The following is a 19,963-nucleotide window of genomic DNA, read 5'->3' as shown; positions in this document are numbered from 1 at the left end:
ACACTTGCACTTTTTCTCTCCCTCTCTCTTCTCTGACAAAATCTTTTAAAAAAAATAGGTTTCAGGGCACCTGGATGGCTAAGTGGGTTAAGCCTCTGCTTTCAGCTTGGGTCATGATCTCAGGGTCCTGGGATCGAGCCCTACATCAGGCTCTATGTTCGGCAGGGAGCTTGCTTCCCCCACTCTCTCTCTGCCTGCCTCTCTGCCTACTTGTGGTCTTTCTCTCTCTGTGTCAAACAAAAAAATAAAAAAAAAAAATTTAAAAAAATAGGTTTCAAATATTCACAAGTAGATTTTGTCTTTTATCAGAGACATCACTAGAATTTGTGGCAATGTTTGTAGAGCCTAAAAACAATTCATATAGAGAAACTCTTGGATTTATGACTTTTGGGCATTATGGTAATGAGTTTTATGTAGTGTATAATGTAGGCATTTATAGGGGTTAGGAGGTAGAGATTGTGAGTCAGATCACTAGGTTGAAATTCTGGAGCTGCAAGTAGGCAAGTTAACTAACTTCTCTGAACCTCACTAAATTCACCTATTTCATATATGTGTTTTTTGTTAGAGTTAAATGAGTTTGTATGCATAAATATTTAGGAAATGTTAGTTGTTGCTTTGAATTTCCATTATGATCACATTATTGTTCTTAAGCAAATACGGCTAATAGTCAAGTTGTTAATTTTTTTATTTTGTTTTCTCTAGACAGGGATGACTTTGAATGAGCGATTTGGGATCCTGAAGGAACAAAGAGCAACTCTCACATTCAACAAAGGAGGAAGCCGTTTTGTAACTGTGGGATAGATCCATGTCAAAGGGACTTTTGAGTGATGACTCTGTTTTAAAAGTTGAATTGCTTGAAGAGTTCATCACAAAAATTCAAGAAACTTTATTTCAAAATATTCACAAGGCTAAATAACTCTTATTTTTATTTTTGAAGTGTGTTTTGTTTTTTTTTTAAACATGTATAAATAACTCCCTGAAAGAGTAACAGGGAATATACGTATCTGTTCTTAAGATTTCATGGTCCAGACAGAACAATTCTCTGTTTGACTTCTTTGGTTCCTCATGAAGCAGAAAGAACACAGAATGATAGAAATTAATTATTTTTATGATCGTGGTATTTAGGATCTCATCACTTTTGTTCATTTTTTACACTTTGCCATGGTAAATCTTGGTCTTCAGAGATATGAGTAGGTCCCTTTGTTGCTGTCACCTATCCTTTAATAGTGTTGATGTAATAAGTGCAGTTGACTTTTCTTCATTAGATATATTAAAAAAAAAAAAATCACTAGAATTCCAGTTTTGAGTTTTAAGATTTTGGGGAATATCTGGAATTTGGGTTCTTTTCAGATGACATTAGGTTAATCCTCCAGAGTTGTTAATTTTTAATACTGAACTTCTAACAAGAAATGTGACTCTAGGCATTAGTCTTTGTTTAAAATGTTGATATTTAAAGGCTACAAATAAATGTGTGTTTACAAAATTACCTTGGAAGAGAAGGTCCAATGTAAAAACCTGAAAATTGTGTTTAGAAAATGAAGAAAACAGGAGGAAGTAGCAGGTTGAGGACAGAGAACTGAGGTGAAAAACTTCAAAACCCAGGACACAGATATACTGTTTGAATTTAATGTAGCCTTGCATCTAGTGTCCATGAAGAATTCTTCGAACAATATTTAGAAGAATTAAAATTACCAAAATGGATTGATTCCCTTAGATACTTTGATGGTTAAAATCAATAGCCATAAAGTCCTAGACTTATTCAAAAAAGTTAAATTTCATAAGCTTTTTAAGCTTGCTAATGACACAGTATGCAGTTTCAAAATAAAAAACACTTGTATATGTCACAAAGAAAAATATCGGAAACGGTAATAGAGTTACATTGTAACCTTGTTTTCATACCTTTCTTGTATGTATAAAGTTTAGGCATTTATGGTGAGAGGGTTTTTTTTTTTTCTCTCCCACACACTAGAGGAGTGGCAGGAATTAATCTGTTGTGCCAAGCTAGGCTGAAAGTCCTCAGATGGTTGTATACTATAAGTTACAGTATAATGCCAAAATGCAGTAACACGGTCCAGCTACAAGTCCAGTCATTTTGAAGCTTAACCTTTTGTTTTGCTATAATGTTAAAACCTCTAAGTATAGGTGTTAGTTTCCCTGGAGTATATTGGTGTTGATTTTCCCTATAGAACAAAACAAAACATTAAGTCATCACTCTTGCCTGCCTTGCATTGTATATTAGATGTCACTGTTTTCTCTCATGCTCCTTGGGTTACTTTGGTTTATGCTAGCCACGGAAAAGTATCACCTAACAGTTTCATGCTTATACCAAAGAATTAAATCTGATCCTTAATACCTGGTATTTTGCCAGTTAAGTCTACTGATAAGGGATTATTGGAAGCCAGTCACACAATTTGAAAATAAACTCTAGTCTCCTTAGGCCAAGGACTCATTGCAAAACATTTTTGCAAGTACAGATGCTTAGATTTCATCCATTAACAGTCCATCTTATTTTAGACTGGTTTAGAATTACTGATAGCTTATTTTAAAGCAAAGGAAAAACAACTGAGCACAGATTTGCTGTCTTTAGAACAGTTCATGAAAATATGGTATAAAGATGCTCTTTTTTTTTTTATTTTAAATACTGTACAGAGCTATTATTAATGCCATTTTTCTTGAAAACCTTACAAATTGTCCCAAATACTGACATTAATTGCATCAAACAACAGTGTCTTTGGTATATTAAACTTTTGCTCTTTGTGCATCTCTAATTTCATTTTCGTTTTAAATATGAAATTTTGCCTTTGTTATAACTAAATTAAAATTCTTGAGTGCTAACATTGTATATAAACAAAAGAATATGGTTTATTGGAGGAAAATTTCCTTTCTTGGGATGTGGTTGTAGTCATCCTTTTTCAGTTCTTAAATTTTTTTTTAAACAGGACAACTTAAAATTTCCTTTGCATCAAGGTGTATGCAAAACATTGATGCAGTGCATCACAAAATGAAAGTTTGTATTTAATGAGGAGATGCTTTACACTGTACTTTATGGTGTTTTTTGGAAAAGTTACAAATTTAGATCTATTCTGAAGCTGTTCATTTTTAACAAATAAAATCTTACAGGTCTCACATTTATTCTTAGCTATAAAGATCGAGTTGTGATTTTTAGATTGTTCTGTGTTACAAAGAACTTTGTAGTTATTATATTTATAATTTTGGGGGTTTGAAAAACTACCAGTTAAATTGTTAAGTCAGTCTAGACTCCTATTCTGACTGCCTTTTGACCATTTCATCTGTAAGCTCCAAACAGGAAGCCAGGAGGAGTTTAAAATAAAGAATGAAATTTACTTAGAATGCAGAATTTCAGGCTAGATGAACCTTTCAAGTTCGTCCATTTCAACTTCTCGGTCTGTATCTTAGCTAAGTGAGACTCAGCTTTTCAAGACTTACGTGTGGCAGAGTCACTTTTTGAGCTCAGGTCTTTTAATTCTCATGTCATAATAAACTGCTTCTGTGACTTGAACATCCAAAGAAAGTAGTGGAATGATGTTTGGTTGTCAGATACCTAAGAAATGGTAATAGCCATGCTTTAGCATTTGTAGCATGACAAGTAAATCTACTCTACCATGATTTTTGAGACTTAATTATTTTGATATTAAAGTTATGTAAATGTCTTAGAAAAGGCCAGTGTTCCTAATTAGACATTACATATTTTTTTCTAATAGGCATAAATTTCACAATTTAAATTACAAACACATCATAAAATACTTTTAAGTATGAAGAAATTTGTAGGCTGCATTGCCCAATGATAATTTTTTGTTCAAATAAATATGTTTTACTGTCAGCTTTATAATTCACACAGTATACACAGTTTCAGGATAACTTTTAATTTAATTTAATTTTTAAAAAATATTTTAATCACCTAGTACTCATCATGACAAGTGCCCTCCTTAATCCCCATCACCTATTTCACCCATCCCTCCACCTATCTCACTGTGGTAACCATTTCTTTATAGTAAAGGAGTCTGTTTCTTGTTTTTTCTCTTTTCCCTTTGCTCCTTTGTTCTGTTTCTTAATGTGTCTAGATTTACTACTCTAAAGAGGTAAAAAAAAAAAAAATAGCTGACTTTGGACTACAAAGGAAAACCATACATTCTGAATACAGGCAGTTATCAGGGCAGAAAATGATTTCTTCATTTCTGATTTCTGAAGTTTCATCAGAATTATTGTTCTGTTGTCACTGTATATAAAAGAGGAGATTTAAGCTTCCTTTTAAAGACAGTTCTTACATAGATCAATTTGAAGCTATTCCCTTTTAAAAGTGAGAACAATAAACCCCAAGCATTTATAACAGGAATTTTATACTATTGTGGGCCATTGAATAGGGATTTAAAGATTTTCTTATAAATGGTCGACTTCTTAACACCTCTTTTTCCCTGCTTTATGTTACTTCTATCTATTACCAAAAAGCTTGGTGAAACCAGGAAGTAATACCATGCTGGAGCTGGAAATCCCTTGTTCTGAGTTGTATTTTGGATGAGGTTTACTGATGTTTAAAGATGAATAGGAAATTATTTCCCTAGTGTGTATGTGTCTGATTTCTACTATTTCCACTTCCCTTTAATGAGAAGAAAATCATACTATCTAAATTTTCTTATATAAAGTTTTAAAAAATCAGTTATTAGCACTGCTTATTAAAGGAGTCAGAAAGGGATTTATAAAATGTATTCATCAAGCCAGTTTCTGTGCTTTACATTTGAAGAGGGTAAGATTGGTCAAGATTTTAATCCCACTGATTTGAGTTTATAAAAATGGAGTCTTAAAGGAGTGACCACAACGTACATCTAGTGAGTAGAAAGGGGAAAAGACTTTCTGCATGAGGCAGTGAGATACAGAACTGGAAAACTCTTGAGATTAGAGTGAAACTATTGCCCCTGGTATTCATTCAATGAGTTAACTTTCAGATAATCAGGAAGTTCTCTGTATCAATTCCTAACATTCAATAACCCTCACTGCCTATATTTTTCAGCTCCTGCTTCCAAACCACAGAGCAGCTGTAGAATAAGTTAGAGGCCCCTGTAGCCCTTTTGCTTTTAGCCTTTTTGCAACTGTTTCTCATCACCTTAATTCATCACTAGACACTTTGGTGAAATCCTCACAGTGATTCCTCCTGTATCTTATTCTCACAAGATGATCTTCTCACTTATTTTCTGGGGAAGACTGAAGGAGTAGGATGAGAATTCCCTCATAATCTACCTTTGTAGATAACTGAAATCCTTATAAGTCTTAAAAATTAACACCTTGATTACTTTTCTTCCAGCCTTTCTTTACCTAGGACTTGTTCTCGTGATATATAGAGCATCTTCATTTCTCTTCCTATCCACAGGCTTTTCTTTTGGATTTCAAATACCTATAGGTTTATCTACCCTGTTCTAAAAATTTTTTTTTTCTCTCTAACCAAGCTGCCATTTTCATAGTAATATATAACCTCTGCTGTATTAGTACCTAACTCATCTGTGTCTGCTTCCATTCATCCTTAGCTCCTATTAAAATACTCAGCTCTGGAGTATGGAAGGTAATTACAGACTTTAATGTATTAATGACCTTAAAATCCAGTTTAATAGGCAAAGTAATGTCAGTCTATAAACTTGGTCAGAAGTTTAGAGACCAGGATTAGCATGGATGTTGCAGTTATGAGATACATGTGTAGGTAGGTAGGAAAATGAGGCCATATTATGGAGAACTTGCTAGAAGAATTTAGTGTAAATGTAGAATGTAATAGGTAATCAAATTCAGATGACAGTGGTATATTTTATAAAGATCTGATAACTTTAGCATTGTAGCATTTAATATGGAATATATGATGGTGCTTTAGTCACTGTAGTTGAAACATTTCCTGAGATTGAAATATTTCTTTTAAAAAAATACAAAATGAGCTCCTGTTCTTTAATACCTTAAAATCTTTCTAAGAAGAACAAAACATTTAGAAAGATCAGAATAACAACAACAAAAAAATCATACATTGGATTTGTTTTGAGCTGACACATCACTTGCCATTGTAGTAACCCATACTCATGACATTGATAATAGTCGTGCAACTTGCTGCTGAAGAACCTGGAATGCAGTATTAAGAGTTCATAGAACAACTCTCTGAGCAACTGTTACTAACCCAACTTTGTTCTCTAAAATTAAATGTTTTTGCAATCTCTTCCGTCTAGTAGTTGGGGGAAGTGCTAATCAAAGTTTCATTGAAGAGTTGGGTTTTGAATGATAGGTAGGCTGTCCAACTATTTTCTTCTGGCTCATGAAATTTTTGGCTTTGGCCCTAAATGTTCTCCACACGGACCATTATAAATCATACCTGTGTGTGTTCATGTTGATACTTCTCCCAATCTGGAATATTGCTCTTACCTTGCCTATTTCATAATCCTTCAGATTTAGTTCAAAAGCATTCATCCATGATAGATTCTTTTTCTCTGAATTCTGATAGCTTAACCACCACTACCTCTACTTAGCCTTTTGTTTTGTCTTATTCTCTAATTGGTATATTTGTTTGATGATTAGATTGTAATCTCCTAGGGAAAGGGCCCTGACAGCCTCTTTTATTTCCCATAAATACTAGTTGGTTGATTGTAGGGGAATTTACATCATGTAGCAGGAATGGCTTATCCCCAATTTACATATGAAGAGGCACTGGGAATTTACAGATGAGGACTCCCTCAGAGTAAGTCATGTAACTAGTATTAGTGGTAGAATTTCAGCCCAGGTCCATCTAACTCTTTTCTGTCTGCTAAACCATAGAACCTCCCTGTGTGCAGATAGATATTAACTGTTGCTGTTTTTCTCTGAATTCTGATAGCTTAACCCCACTACCTCTACTTAGCCTTTTGTTTTGTCTTTTTCTCAAATTGGTATATTTGTCTGATTATTAGATTGTAATCTCCTAGGGAAAGGGACAGCCTCTTTTATTTCCCATAAATACTAGTTAATTCATTGTAGGGGAATTTACATCATGTAGCAGGAATGGCTTAAATGTGTGAAAGAATATGCTAGAGACTGGTTGCAATGTAAATGAGACCTAACTGGTTTAAAGTGAAGTTTCCAGTTTTTCAGTTAACAGTGATTTTTTTTTTTTTTTATCATTTCTTCCATTCTAATTCCCACGTGTAGATTATAGTCATATTTTCTTTTCCTCGGTTTTGGTTCCAGACAAAAAATTTAGACATGAATGCTGTTCATCCTGATTTGTTCAACAATAAAATCTCGCCTAAAGGACAAATACTATTTAAAATGTTTGTTTTATTTTTGTTAAGATTTTTTTTTTTTTTAAAGGGAGGGAGTACCCAAAACATTTATATAACCCTTTCAATGAGGATCATGAGTTTGGTAGCCAGGTTAGCACTTACTTTTACCTCTGACAATAATAGTTAATAAATCCACGTCTCCATCTAGATCACTTGGCGTGTAGAATGACAGCAGTTGGGAAAACGTTTTATATGTCGCGTCCCAGGGTTCCCTCTCAATGCGTATGTTTCTGGTAGCAGCAGTGTTGAGAAGCTTTAATTTAATGTTTAATCTAACCCTCCCGTATTGCGGGAGGAAGGCAGAGAAGTTTCTGTGAGGAGCGTTTTCTAAAAGATATTTTCGTAGAGGCATGGTAAAAATGCTACGGGGAGTTTAGAGGAGGGGGCTGCTCCAGATATGTGAGTTCCGCTTTAATTTCCCTTGAAAACCTCGATGTAGGCGGAGGCAAGCGCCTGGATGTGCGGAGGGGCGCTGCAGCCCTGCCCATCAAGAGAACCGTCCGGGGTCTGTCTGCCCCTTTCCCCGCCCACCCATCAGTTCTGGCAGCGCATGCGCTGAGCCGGGGGCTCGAGAGTTGTCGGCTGGAAATGGCGGCCGCGGGCTTGGTTGCTGTGGCCACGGCTCCAGAGTATTCTGGCCCAGTAGCATCGGGAGGTAACCTCTCCGGTGTTAATTGTGGCCCAAGCTCCGGGACAGGCCCTGGTCCTGGCCCGGGTTCGTGGAGCCGCTCCCTCGATCGAGCGCTGGAGGAGGCGGCAGTGACCGGGGTGCTGAGTCTGAGCGGCCGGAAACTGAGGGAGTTTCCCCGGGGAGCGGCCAACCACGACCTGACGGACACCACCCGGGCGGGTGAGTGGGGCATGGGGCATCCCTGCCGACGTGGGGCCCGGGGCGCGGCTGGAGGCGCCCCCAGACGGTGGCAGGACTCGGAGATAGTTAGAGCAACCGGTGCCATAGCGCCTGCTTGGGACCCGGGTAACGGGGCGAAGCCGACTGCCCCAACCCGGCCAGCCCCCCCGGGCCTGCGGGCCAGACCCCGAGCCTGGGGCGAGGCGGCGGACTGCAGCATCTCTCGGGGAAGAGGACCGTAGGGATAGAGGACTACTGTTTTATTCTCCTAGAAAATTAACTTCTGCCGCTGCTTAAGGTGGACCCTTGCCCCGCCCCGGTTTCTGCAGGCCTTTCAGATTTGGGATTGTTATCTCTTTTAATAGAGCAGAGCAGAGCAGCGTTGGTCACTGCGTTGTCGGGGAAGCATTGATCTTGAGCACTGACGTTTCTTTGAGAGTTGTTTTTAATGTGAACCCTAGGCTGTAACTTTTCTTTCTCTACCTTTATCTAGTTGGCTTAGGAGAGTTGTGAAAATAACTTCAGACTCCTATTACTTTTCTACCTCCTCACGCCTCCCAGAAAAGTTGAGGGAAGAAAAGACACATATTGTTTACCGTATCTGTATTTAATGCTTTTAAAAATAAACATTATTTTGTTTTTTACATGGTTTGAACACAGGAAGGGTAATAAGGAATTGGGTATTATTTGGTTTTCTTAGTTGTAGAGAACAATGTCTGGTGACTGAGGCATTCAACGTAATGTTTTTCTTGTGTTTAAAATATAGCTTCCTTAGGGAGTAGATTAAAAACCGAGTCTATTCATGTTTAACACAAAGGAGGGGAAAAATCCCTTATACAGGTTTGTATAGTATGATGTCCCTAAGTATTTGGTTTTGATTTAGTGGTTTTTTGATATAGTGAAAGAATGTGTAGTACTTTATGTCTTACATTTATTCCATTTTACTTTATTTTAGAAATTTAAAATTTAGAGAAAATTTAATATAAATTTAAATAAAATTTAAAATAAAATTTAAAAATTTATTTTAAAATTTGATTCAATAATTTTCTTTGTGCACTCGTTAAAGATTGATGAGTATTACATATGATTTACTCGTGTTAAAAAAAAGATAAACGGAACCGTTAAACTACTTCAAGAAACTTCTTTCTAGAGAAATTTTCACTCTAGTGTAAAGTGGAAAAATTAAATGTCTAATTATTTAATCTCTTTCTGGAAACAGTTGTGCTGAAGATAGTTTGTATTTTTAGAGAATGTTACAGAAATTAAACTTTCTTGCTAAGGTAAATATGAACAGCCATGTGCCTTTTGCATATGTTCTGATAGACAACATCTAAAATTGTCAGTCATCCCCAGATTTCCTGATTCTATTCAGGAGATGGTTATATGGCATATGATTGTTCAGGAGATGGGTAATATAGTGATTTTATATTGGTGTGAGTCATTTCAGTATTACTATATTAAGCCTGAAGCTAAAGAACAAGTTGATTACAGGAGTTTATCTGGTTCATTATCTCACCTGCTTTTTTTTTATTATTATTTTTATTTATTTATTTGACAGAGAGAGATCACAAGTAGGCAGAGAGGTAGGCAGAGGGAGAGGAGGAAGCAGACTCCCTGCTGAGCAGAGAGCCCCAGATGTGGGGCCCGATCCCAGGACTCTGAGATCATGACCTGAGCCGAAGGCAGAGGCTCAACCCACTGAGCCACCCAGGTGCCCCATCTCACCTGCTTTTTTAAAGAGTTCTAGGACTAACATGTTTTGCTTTGAAGAAATATTTTATTAAAAAAGAAAACCCAGAGCTATTTATGTAGAAAAATAACTAATCCCAATAAATTTTTCCCTTACTGTGCTCTGAATTATTATTTTTTTAATTTTAATTTTTATTTATTTATTTGAGAGAGAGCGAAAGAGAGAGAGAGCATGAGAGGGGAAAGGTCAGAGGGAGAAGCAGATTCCTCGCTAAGCAGGGAGCCAGATTCGAGACTGGATCCTGGGACTCCAGAATCATGACCTGAGCAGAAGGCAGTTGTTTAACCAACTGAGCTACTCAGGTGCCCCGAATTATTTTATTTTTAAAATTTTTTATTTTTTATTTTTGGAGAGGGAGAGGGAGAGAGAACATCTTAAGCAGGGTCCACACCCAGTATGGAGCTGACAGGCTTGATCTCAACAACCCTGAGATCATGACCTGAGCCAAAATCAAGAATTGGTTGCTTAACTGACTGAGTCACCCAGGCGCCCCTTAAATGTTTTAATATTAAATAATCTCTACACCCAGTATGGCCTTAACTCACAACCTTAAGATTGAGTCACGTGCGACTGAGCCAGCCAAGTGTCCCTTTGAATTATTTTAAGCAGATAATTTAATGTGGATATCATCATTTATTGAGTATACACTGTTTGCTCTTCATTGTTAGGTGTTTTAAAATACATTGCCTTGTTAAATGCTCAAAATAACCAATGGACTAAGCATTATTATCCCCAATTTACATATGAAGAGGCACTCGGAATTTACAGATGAGGAATCCCTCAGAGTAAGTCTTGTAACTAGTATTAGTGGTAGAATTTCAGCCCAGATCCATCTAACTCTTTTCTGTCTCCTGTACCATATAGCCTCCCTGTGTGCAGGTAGATATTACTGTTGCTGTTTAGGGTTTGGAGATGTTAGATAATTTGCTGGAAGACCTGTAGTTAAAGGCCAGGAGAGGCAGTATTAGCCAGGATTTGATCCTAGTGTGAAGTAACTCCAAAACCATAGTGTACCTGTAGTATTAGGTACTTTGATGAATTCAGATATAACTTATGTTAGCTAAAATATTTTGTTTACATTCTTTGAAATTTAAAACCAGGAAAATTATTTGAATATTCTATCTATATATAAATATATAGAGATATATATAGGTAGATACAGGCATAGGTAAATATTATAATATCTAGTATTAATATAGATAGTATAATACCTATAATTATAATATATATTTATATATAATGTATGTATCTGATATATATGTATAATATATAGAGATACAGATATATATCAAAGTTGCCATGCATTCTGTTCTCTCATAATGTATAGACTGTATCTGGTAGGCCTGCTGTCCTTCAAGAGTTTACGTTCTAAGAAAACAGCATATATTAGCCATACCATTTATAACTTGACATGATTAGAATTCATCAGGAACATTTTCTTGAGGTTTTTCACTCTTGTTTGTTAAAAAAAAATAGCTCTTTAGGAAAAGGGAAATACTTATTTGGGAATAGGTAACTTGATCCAGTGGATAAGGAAAATCTTGGAGATCACCGAAGATTTTTTAGGGCAGAAGGGATGTAGCTTAGATTTGGATAGGCAGGAATAAGAAGGAAAGCCATTGCAGGCAGTGGTGGACAACATGCAAAATAAATCCTGGAGTATATGGCACATAAGTTAATTTTGCCAGTCCATTATGCATTCCCCTTTCATTTGATAACAATACTCCAGTTTTCCTAGGAAATCACCCCTCTCAGTTTTATGGGTGCCCTGCCTTAACACAAAGGTGTGCACATGACTGAGGCAGGCCTCACCAGTCAATGAAGGCCATCCTTCTGGCCATAGTGATTCTTCAGAGATGGGCACATTTCCAGTCACTGCACATGTCTGTTAATTGTGAATGTTTTATTGAAACTATTGAGAAAGAGGCATGCTTTGGACTCTGCAGTTGCTGAGAGAATACAGTGTAAGCCTGGAACTTAGAAGGCAGAGCCAAAAGATGGAAAGAATGAGACCAAGTTCTGATGATAATGTTTGAATCTTTGGATCAATAGTCAGGCCTTAAGTTAATGCTGTCCTTGAGCTTTCAAATTATGCTAACTAATAAATTCCCTTTTCTGCTTAATTTGAGCAGAATTTTTTGATACAAAATCAAGAGTCCTGACTGATACTGTGAGACTGCTCTTGATAATATTGTGGTCAGGCCAGTTTGGTCAGAATAAATGGTTGGATTTGAGAGTGTATGGGCTACTTTCTGTATGTGTGGAAGCTAAATTGAGGATAGGTTTATTGGGATTGAGATAGGGAGACTAATCAATATTCATTCGTTGAACAGACATTTGCTAAGGAATTTGGCAGGTGCAGATATACAAAAAAGAACAACACTTTCTGCCCTCAGTGAACTCAAGGGATCTAATGGAGGAATACGTAAATAAATGTAAAAATTATGTGACTCGTCTAGTAACAGCAAAACTTTTATGTGTAAGGCATTGTACTAGCTAATATAAAGGAAAAATAAGTAGAGGCTTTAACTTATAAGAATTAAGAAATCTAGTAATCTAGTTGGGTGGCTGCAGTAATAATTAAATCTTTGAAGGAATGAAAAATAGAGATCATATTGGAAAATGAAAATATACAAACGCTGATTGAATTTATTTTTTTTTTTAATGGCAGAATGCACCAAAAATGACTGAGTTGTTAAATCTGGAGAACTAGGAAGATGGTGATGCTATTGATAATAATAGCTAATATTTATTGAGCTGTTAGCATATTTCAGGTGTTGTTCTAAGCTGTATATATAAAATGTGCACATACAACAACAATATGAGTTGTAAGTACTATTTTAAACCCCATTTTACATAAAAAAATGGAGACTTGACATTAATTTGATCAAAGTTACATAGCTAATAAGTGACAAAACTGGAATTCATATTCAGATACATCTAATCCTAAAACTTGGTTTTTGATCACTAAGCCATACTGACAAAGAAGTTTGCTACACAGAATTTCTTTGATTTGTTTGACACCTTTAAAGGGGTTGGTAGCATATCTAGTTAATTCTGTGCAATGAATAGAAATGTACATCTGGAGCTTTTTAAAAAAAAATCTTTAAGTAAATTCTTTGCCCAATGTGGGGCTTGAACTAATAACCCCAAGAAAGTCACATGCTCTACCGAAGGAGCCAACCAGGTGCCCCTAAATCTGAAGTCCTGGCTACCCCATTTATTTCAGAGACTCCTAATGAAGAGTTATGAGATTCTTGGAGAAGGAGTGTGGAGAATGGAAAAGTTGGTCACTCTTAAGTCATAGGATACACCAGCATTTAAAAAGGGAAGAAATAGAATCTGCCTGAGAAAAAAACCCCAGAAATAAAGTGCCATAACTAGACCTTTACTAGAATTCAAAGACTCCTAAAGCTGAAGGAACCATAATAACCATTTAAGTTATTTTACAAACGAGAAGTTTATTAAAGTTTGTAAAGTTTGTATCTCAGAGGTTAAATGATGTTTTTAAGATTATATAGTGACATGGTATTTCATGGTATTTCATGATATTTCACAGAGGGCAAAAAGTGGTCATTGTTGAAGCTGTGAAAAATCTCTTCTGAGTAGAAGACAGAAAACAAGAAATTAAGGACTCAGCTTTGGGGAGCAGCCTGTAGTGGAAGGCAGGAGGGAGAGACTAAGATTACACCACAAAAGAAAACAAATTTTAGATGTAGTGGGCGAGCCAAGATAATGCAGTGTTACTAACGCCACAAGAATTGTGACTTTTAAGAAATGGATGCTTATTTCCTAGGTAACGAAGAATGAGGATTGTTAAAAGACAATTTAATTTTTCAGGAAGCAGCCTATAATTTTTCAAGGTGGTAATCTGTAAAATTATGGTTTCATTAGTTTTTGAAATATGCACTGGAGTGTAAGTCTTTTTCTTTTTTTCTTTTTTTATTTTTTTTATTTTTTTTTTTTAAAGATTTTATTTATTTATTTGACAGAGAGAAATCACAAGTAGGCAGAGAGGCAGGCAGAGAGAGAGAAAGGAGGAAGCAGACTCCCTGCCGAGCAGAGAGCCCGATGCGGGACTCGATCCCAGGACCCCGAGATCATGACCTGAGCCGAAGGCAGCGGCTTAACCCACTGAGCCACCCAGGCGCCCCTTTTTCTTTTTTTAAAAAAAAGATTTTATTTATTTATTTGACAGACAGAGATCACAAGTAGGCAGAGAGCAGGCAGAGAGAGAGGGGAAAGCAGGCTCCCTGCTGAGCAGAGACCCCCCCCACCCCCCCACCTCAAGGTGGTCCTGGGATCATGACCTGAGCCGAAGGCAGAGGCTTTAACCCACTAAGCCACCAAGGTGCCCCTGAAGTGTAGGTCTTAAGTGGAAATCATATTGCTCTTGGATTCTTACATATATCTTTATTGACCACAATATGTACTGTGAACTTTTCTGGAGTAATGCTATTCAGTTGGGTAGCTACTAGCTATAGGTGGTTATTAAAATTAAAGTTAAAAATTTAGGGGTGCCTGAGTGGCTCAGTCAGTTAAGTGTCTGCCTTCAGTGCAGGTCATGTTGAGCCCCACCAACATCAGGCTCCTTGCTCAGCGGGGAGTCTCCTCCCTCTCGCTCTGCCTGCTGTTCCCTGCCCTTGGACCCTTTATGTCTCTCTCTCTGTCGAATAGATAGATAAAATCTTAAAAAAAAAGGGCGGGGTTAAAAATTTAAATTTGGTTCCTCTGTCACACTAGCCACATTTCAAGTGCTTAGTAGCCACATGTATCATTGGACACAGCACATTAGACAGATCCACTTCCTGTCATATTGGACAGCACAGACAGTAGAACCTTTTCATCATTACAGAAAGTTATATTGGACAGTGATGTCGGGGCACTGCTTTGACGAGAATTGAAATTTGTTTTCTGTATCATTTATTTTCTAATCATATTTCTTTTGGCAAAGTTTTTCTATATCCACAAAGACAGTAAGACATCCTGGTGTGTAGAGCTAAAAAAACACTGTGCAGTAATGATGAGAAGGCAGAGGCAAAGAGAGGAGGTTGTAGCAAATGGCATCAAATCATACTTACATGATACTTGAGAGCATCTCAATGTTGGGGGATATATAATTTTTTCTTTCAGAAATAAGATCTTGTTCATGGAGACTGCCATTTTTAAGCATGTCATTTTTGTTAATAGCGGCATTAATATATATTTGACACATTTGCCACCCACTGAACATTAGTTGTTCAAATCGGAAGAATATTCTAAGAGCCTCAGAAATGAAGAAAGAGTAGAAAAGAGTAAAACTAATTTTATTTAATTAATGAGACTGGTTCAGTTTAGTAGACTTTAAAAATCATTTCTGATTTTACAGGTTTTACATGTTCATTGTGATATGAAAAGTTTTAAATAGGACATTAAAGATCATTTGTAATTCCACTTACCAGAGATGAATTTAGTAGTGAACACTGGTTGGAATGCTGCCAAACATTTTCTTCATAAATGTACGCATTCTTGAGCATCAGACTCTTAGTCTCAGATCTATTCATGATATCCAGGGTGGTGGGGTGGAGCCCTGCATTAGGGCTTTGCCCTCGGCAAGGGGGTGCTCAGCTTATCCCTCTTCATTCCCCTCTGCCCTTCCCCCTGCTTGTGCTTACTCTTTCTGTCTAGAATAAATAAATAAAATCTTTTTAAAAGATGTATATGCATTGTTACTTTTTAAAATATAAAAATGGGATCACAAAAGGCTCTTTTATCATCTATATACTTTTTTACTATATGAGATACAATACCAGAAAATAGAGACCTGTAACATAATTTTTATTTTTAAGATTATTTATTTGTTTGAGAGAGGGAGCATGTGCACACACACAGGAGCAGAGGGATGGGCAGAGAGAGAGAGAGAGAGAGAACAGATCTTGAGCAGACTCTGCCCTGAGCTTCCTGAGTGTGGAGCGGACAGGGCTAGATCTTGGCCCTGGGATCATGACCTGAGCCAAAACTAAGAGTCCCTCACTTAACTGATGGAGCCACCCAGGTGCCCCCAGTACATAATTTTGAATGGTAGTACACTGTATGATATGCTGTCTTTTAATTTATCCTCTTGATGCACATTGTGATTATTTTTTCATGTAACCTTTGTTACATGTGGTATTCCTGAGAACATCCTAGTAGGTATATATTTGCATACTTGTCTAATTATTTCTTCAGGATAAATTCCTAGAAATAGAATTGATTGGCTAAAAGGTATGCACAATTTAGGTTTTCTGAAAAATACACATTGTAAAATTGTCCTTCTAGGATTGTTCAGCTTTGATTTGTATCAACAGTGCATGAGTTGTTTTTACTTTGCACCCGCTGATCTTCTCATTCCTTTTGTTCTGTTTCATTCTGATAGATGAGAGATGATATCTCTTCATTCTGTACTCAGTGCATCATGAGAAGTGTAGTTTTTTCTACAAGAAGAAAATAAATTCAGGGAGAAAAGATTTACTTTTTCTGTTTTTACCTTGTGTCATAGAACCAGCTGGTAGCAAAGAATTAGGAGCTCTTTGTGTTTATGTATAACTATATATTAATTTAACTCTTATAATTGTAATACATGTTTACTGTAGAAAATCTGATAAAATAATACACAAGGGAGAGAAAGGGAAAAAAGGGAATGGTACTACTGTATGGATAACCACTGTGGACATTTTGACATACTCTTCTAGGCTTTTGTTTTGTTTCTTCTTGTAGGGTTTTTTTTTTTTTTTTAATACATGTACATATATATATTGAAGAAGATGGTATCAGCTTTTTGTAGTTTATTTTTTTTTTCCATCTTATAGCATATTAGAAATACTGTGTCACATCTGTTAACATTTTCTTATTAATAGCTGTGGCGAATTTAATTAAATCTTTGTACTTAGCCAGACCCTTTTTATTGGGCATTTAGGCTATTTCAGATTTTTCATTATTATAAATAACACTATGAACATTTTAAAATATAATTCTTTGCTTATATCTCTTATTATTTCCTTTGGGTTAATTCCTAGAAGTGGAATTGTTTTAACAAATTATATGTAACTTTAAAAACTTGGGGCGCCTGGGTGGCTCAGTGGGTTAAGCCGCTGCCTTCGGCTCAGGTCATGATCTCAGGGTCCTGGGATCGAGCCCCACATCGGGCTCTCTGCTCAGCAGCGAGTCTGCTTCCCTCTCTCTCTCTCTCTCTGCCTGCCTCTCCATCTACTTGTGATTTCTCTCTGTAAAATAAATAAATAAAATCTTTAAAAAAAAAAAAAAAACTTAAGCAGTTTACAAACAAATTCAAAAGCAGAAATAGTGTTATTTCTCATAGAAATAGTGTTACATATTGTATGTAGCCTGGATAGGTTTATAGGTCACACACAAAAACCTAGTATTTTTTTCCTAAACATGAAAGTTGGCTTAACTCACATTTCAAACTTGTTTATACCTAATAGCGATGGTCTCCCACGTATCTCTCTCTGTATAAAGATGGGAGTACTTCTAACCTCAGAGAAGGTCTGGGGTGCAGAGCTTGAAATTGCCTCACTAGGGACCTTGAAATTTGAAGTCTTAGAATTTTCTTAAGAATTCCACTCTAGGGGTGCCTGGGTGGCTCAGTGGGTTCGGCTCAGGTCATGGTTCCAGGGTCCTGGGATCTAGGGTTGGGCTCTCTGCTCAGCAGGGAGCCTGCTCTTCCCTCCGCCCCCCCCCACCCGCCTGTCTCTCTGCCTACTTGGAGCTCTGTCTATCAAATAAATAAATAAATAAATAAATAAATAACTCTTGAAGAATTCTACTCTATATTTTTCCTCCTTCCTTCCTTCCTCTCTCCCTCTCCCCCTCCCTCCCTTTCTTTCCTTCTTTCTTTCTTTCTTTCTTGATTTTATTTATTTATTTGACACAGAGAGAGAGAGAGAGCAAGAGAAGGAGCACAAGCAGAGGGAGTGGGAGAGGATGATGTGGGGCTTGATCCCAGTATCCTGGGATCATGACCTGAGCCAAAGGAAGATGCTTAACAACTGAGCCACCCAGGTGCCCCTCCACTCTATATTTTCATGCTTGTTTTAATGACAAATCTATGGCTTCAAATTACCAGCCATTAGGATAAACCAAACCTAGTAAGTTTCTGTGTTTATTTTGTTGCCTTTCTGTAACACTGCCCCCCTTGCCAATTCATATCCCAGTTTCAGAAGCATGGATATAATATTATATATACTATTATTCTTTGTAACAAAGTTGCTATGAAAATATGTGTATTGAATTAGAATGTGGGATACAGAATACTTCTCAGAAAATAACATTCATATCCCTCTTACAACTTAACCTCCATTTGAAGTGAGAAATCCTATAGCTCTAATATATTCTCATCCACATGCTTCTTCCTTTCTCTTCTGCCTGACAAGCAGCACAATTCTATATTATACCAACACAGTAGGGAAGACTGAGGGAACACCTGGTGTCCAAGTTGATTACTCGTGGAACTCTTGGTTTCTGCTTAGGTTGTGATCTCAGGGTCACAAGATTGAGCCCTGCATGGAGCTCTGTCCTCAGCATGGAGTCTGCTTGAGATTCCTTTCCCTCTTTTTCCCCTTCATCCCCTTCCCCTGCTCATGTACTTGTGCTCCTTCTCTCTGAAATAAATAAATAAATAAATACTTAAAAAAAAAAAACAACCCAATAGGGAAGACTGAGGTAAAAAGACCTGTTATTTATCAATGCACACACGTATACAGGCATGTGTGCTTTATATAGTTAGGCAGAGACCATGGGGAAATCACGGCTGTTAGGTATAAAGGCACCTGAAATAAGACTAGAATTTGTTTCAGGGGGAAATCTGGACTCAATTGTATTGGCATTTTTTAGAAATATGAAGGGTGAATTTTAAGATGGCACCTTCAGATGGGTTCAGAAGATTTGTCTTGGATCACCACTAAGTCAATGTTAAGACTAGAGGAATGGCAGCAATATTGGGGTCAAGGATTTCCTAGGCTCCATTTCTTTTTACTATGGTTGTATTTATGGGCTGGATGGTTAATGTTATCAAATATTATAAAATGAACATGTTCATTATTTTTTTCAGTTTACTTGTGGAACAGTTATTCCATTCAAGCTGTCAAAAAAATATGGTAAATATGGTAATTCACACAAAGGAACATTATTTTGAGTTCCTGAAGTAGCCAGCAATATCAAATGCAATGTAGCTAATTTTAGAATCATAACTAGTCCTAAAAATTTAAGGTATTTCTTTATTCACTTTTAGCTTTCTTCCTTGCTCTTTTAAATTTCTAGAGTTTTATTTTTCGAAGAAAGTATTTTTTTCCCTCTTTTTTTTTTTTTTTAAAGTAGGTGCCACACCCAGTATCAAGGGTCAAGACCTGAGTTGAAATGAGGAGCCACATGCTTAACCGACTGAGCCACCCAGGTGTCCCTGAAGAAATTCTTAAGCCATGGATTTTAATTGATTTATTAAACTTATTTCTTGCAAAAACTAAGTAATAGATTTTTTCCATTAAAAACAGGTTTTAAACTTTTTAAAAAAAAATATTTATTTATTTGAGAGAGAACATGAGGAGGAGCGGAGCGAGAAGCAAACTCCCCACTGAGTAGGGAGCCCTATGTGGGGCTCCATCCCAGGACTCCAGGATCACAACCTGAGCCAAAGGCAGATACTTAACCAACTGAGTCATCCAGGCACCCCTAAATACAGGTTTTAAAAAAAATGATCTCACATCTGAGAGAGTGAGAAGATAAACCACAGAGTAAGCAGAAGATTTTGAGTAGACACACCAAACAAACAATATCTAGAATATGTATAGAATTTCTGCAAACAAGAAGACAAATTAGTAGAAAATTGAGGAGAGATTTAAACTAGTACTTACTAAAGGGGAATCCTAAATGACTGATAAATATGTGAAAAAGTACTCAACCTCATTTGTAATCAGAGGAATGGAGAATAAGACCAAACCGAGGTACTGCTTAAAAAACTGACAATACAAATACTGGAAATATGTGAAGCATTGGGGACACACATACAAGGCTGATGAGAATGTTAATTGA

The 19,963-nt window shown here is 36.7% G+C and overlaps 2 protein-coding genes across 16 annotated transcripts in view; both read left to right on the top strand.

Moving 5' to 3' along the window:
• The window catches only part of FYTTD1 (forty-two-three domain containing 1), a 36,664-nt gene extending 29,388 nt beyond the window's left edge, over positions 1-7,276 (top strand). Inside the window, exon 9 of the mRNA XM_032336087.1 lies at positions 703-7,276. Coding sequence (XP_032191978.1) covers positions 703-801 — 99 coding nt within the window. The 3' untranslated portion in view covers positions 802-7,276. The remainder of the gene's footprint in view (positions 1-702) is intronic.
• A 541-nt stretch (positions 7,277-7,817) lies between these two features.
• LRCH3 (leucine rich repeats and calponin homology domain containing 3) overlaps positions 7,818-19,963 on the top strand; it is a 144,274-nt gene continuing 132,128 nt past the window's right edge. For 10 of the 15 annotated variants that reach the window (XM_032335959.1, XM_032335968.1, XM_032335936.1 and 7 more), the window contains exon 1: positions 7,820-8,151. In XM_032335959.1, coding sequence (XP_032191850.1) covers positions 7,890-8,151 — 262 coding nt within the window. In that variant the 5' untranslated portion in view covers positions 7,820-7,889. Of the gene's footprint in view, positions 8,152-19,963 lie in introns of all 15 variants that reach the window. The other 5 variants (XM_032335949.1, XM_032335928.1, XM_032336014.1 and 2 more) reach the window with 2 other exon arrangements.

This window comes from Mustela erminea, chromosome 1 (genome assembly GCF_009829155.1).
Source record: "Mustela erminea isolate mMusErm1 chromosome 1, mMusErm1.Pri, whole genome shotgun sequence".
NCBI lineage: Eukaryota > Metazoa > Chordata > Mammalia > Carnivora > Mustelidae > Mustela > Mustela erminea.
The sequence above is the reverse complement of the archived record's forward strand: the minus strand, read 5'-3'. Positions and strand labels throughout refer to the sequence as shown.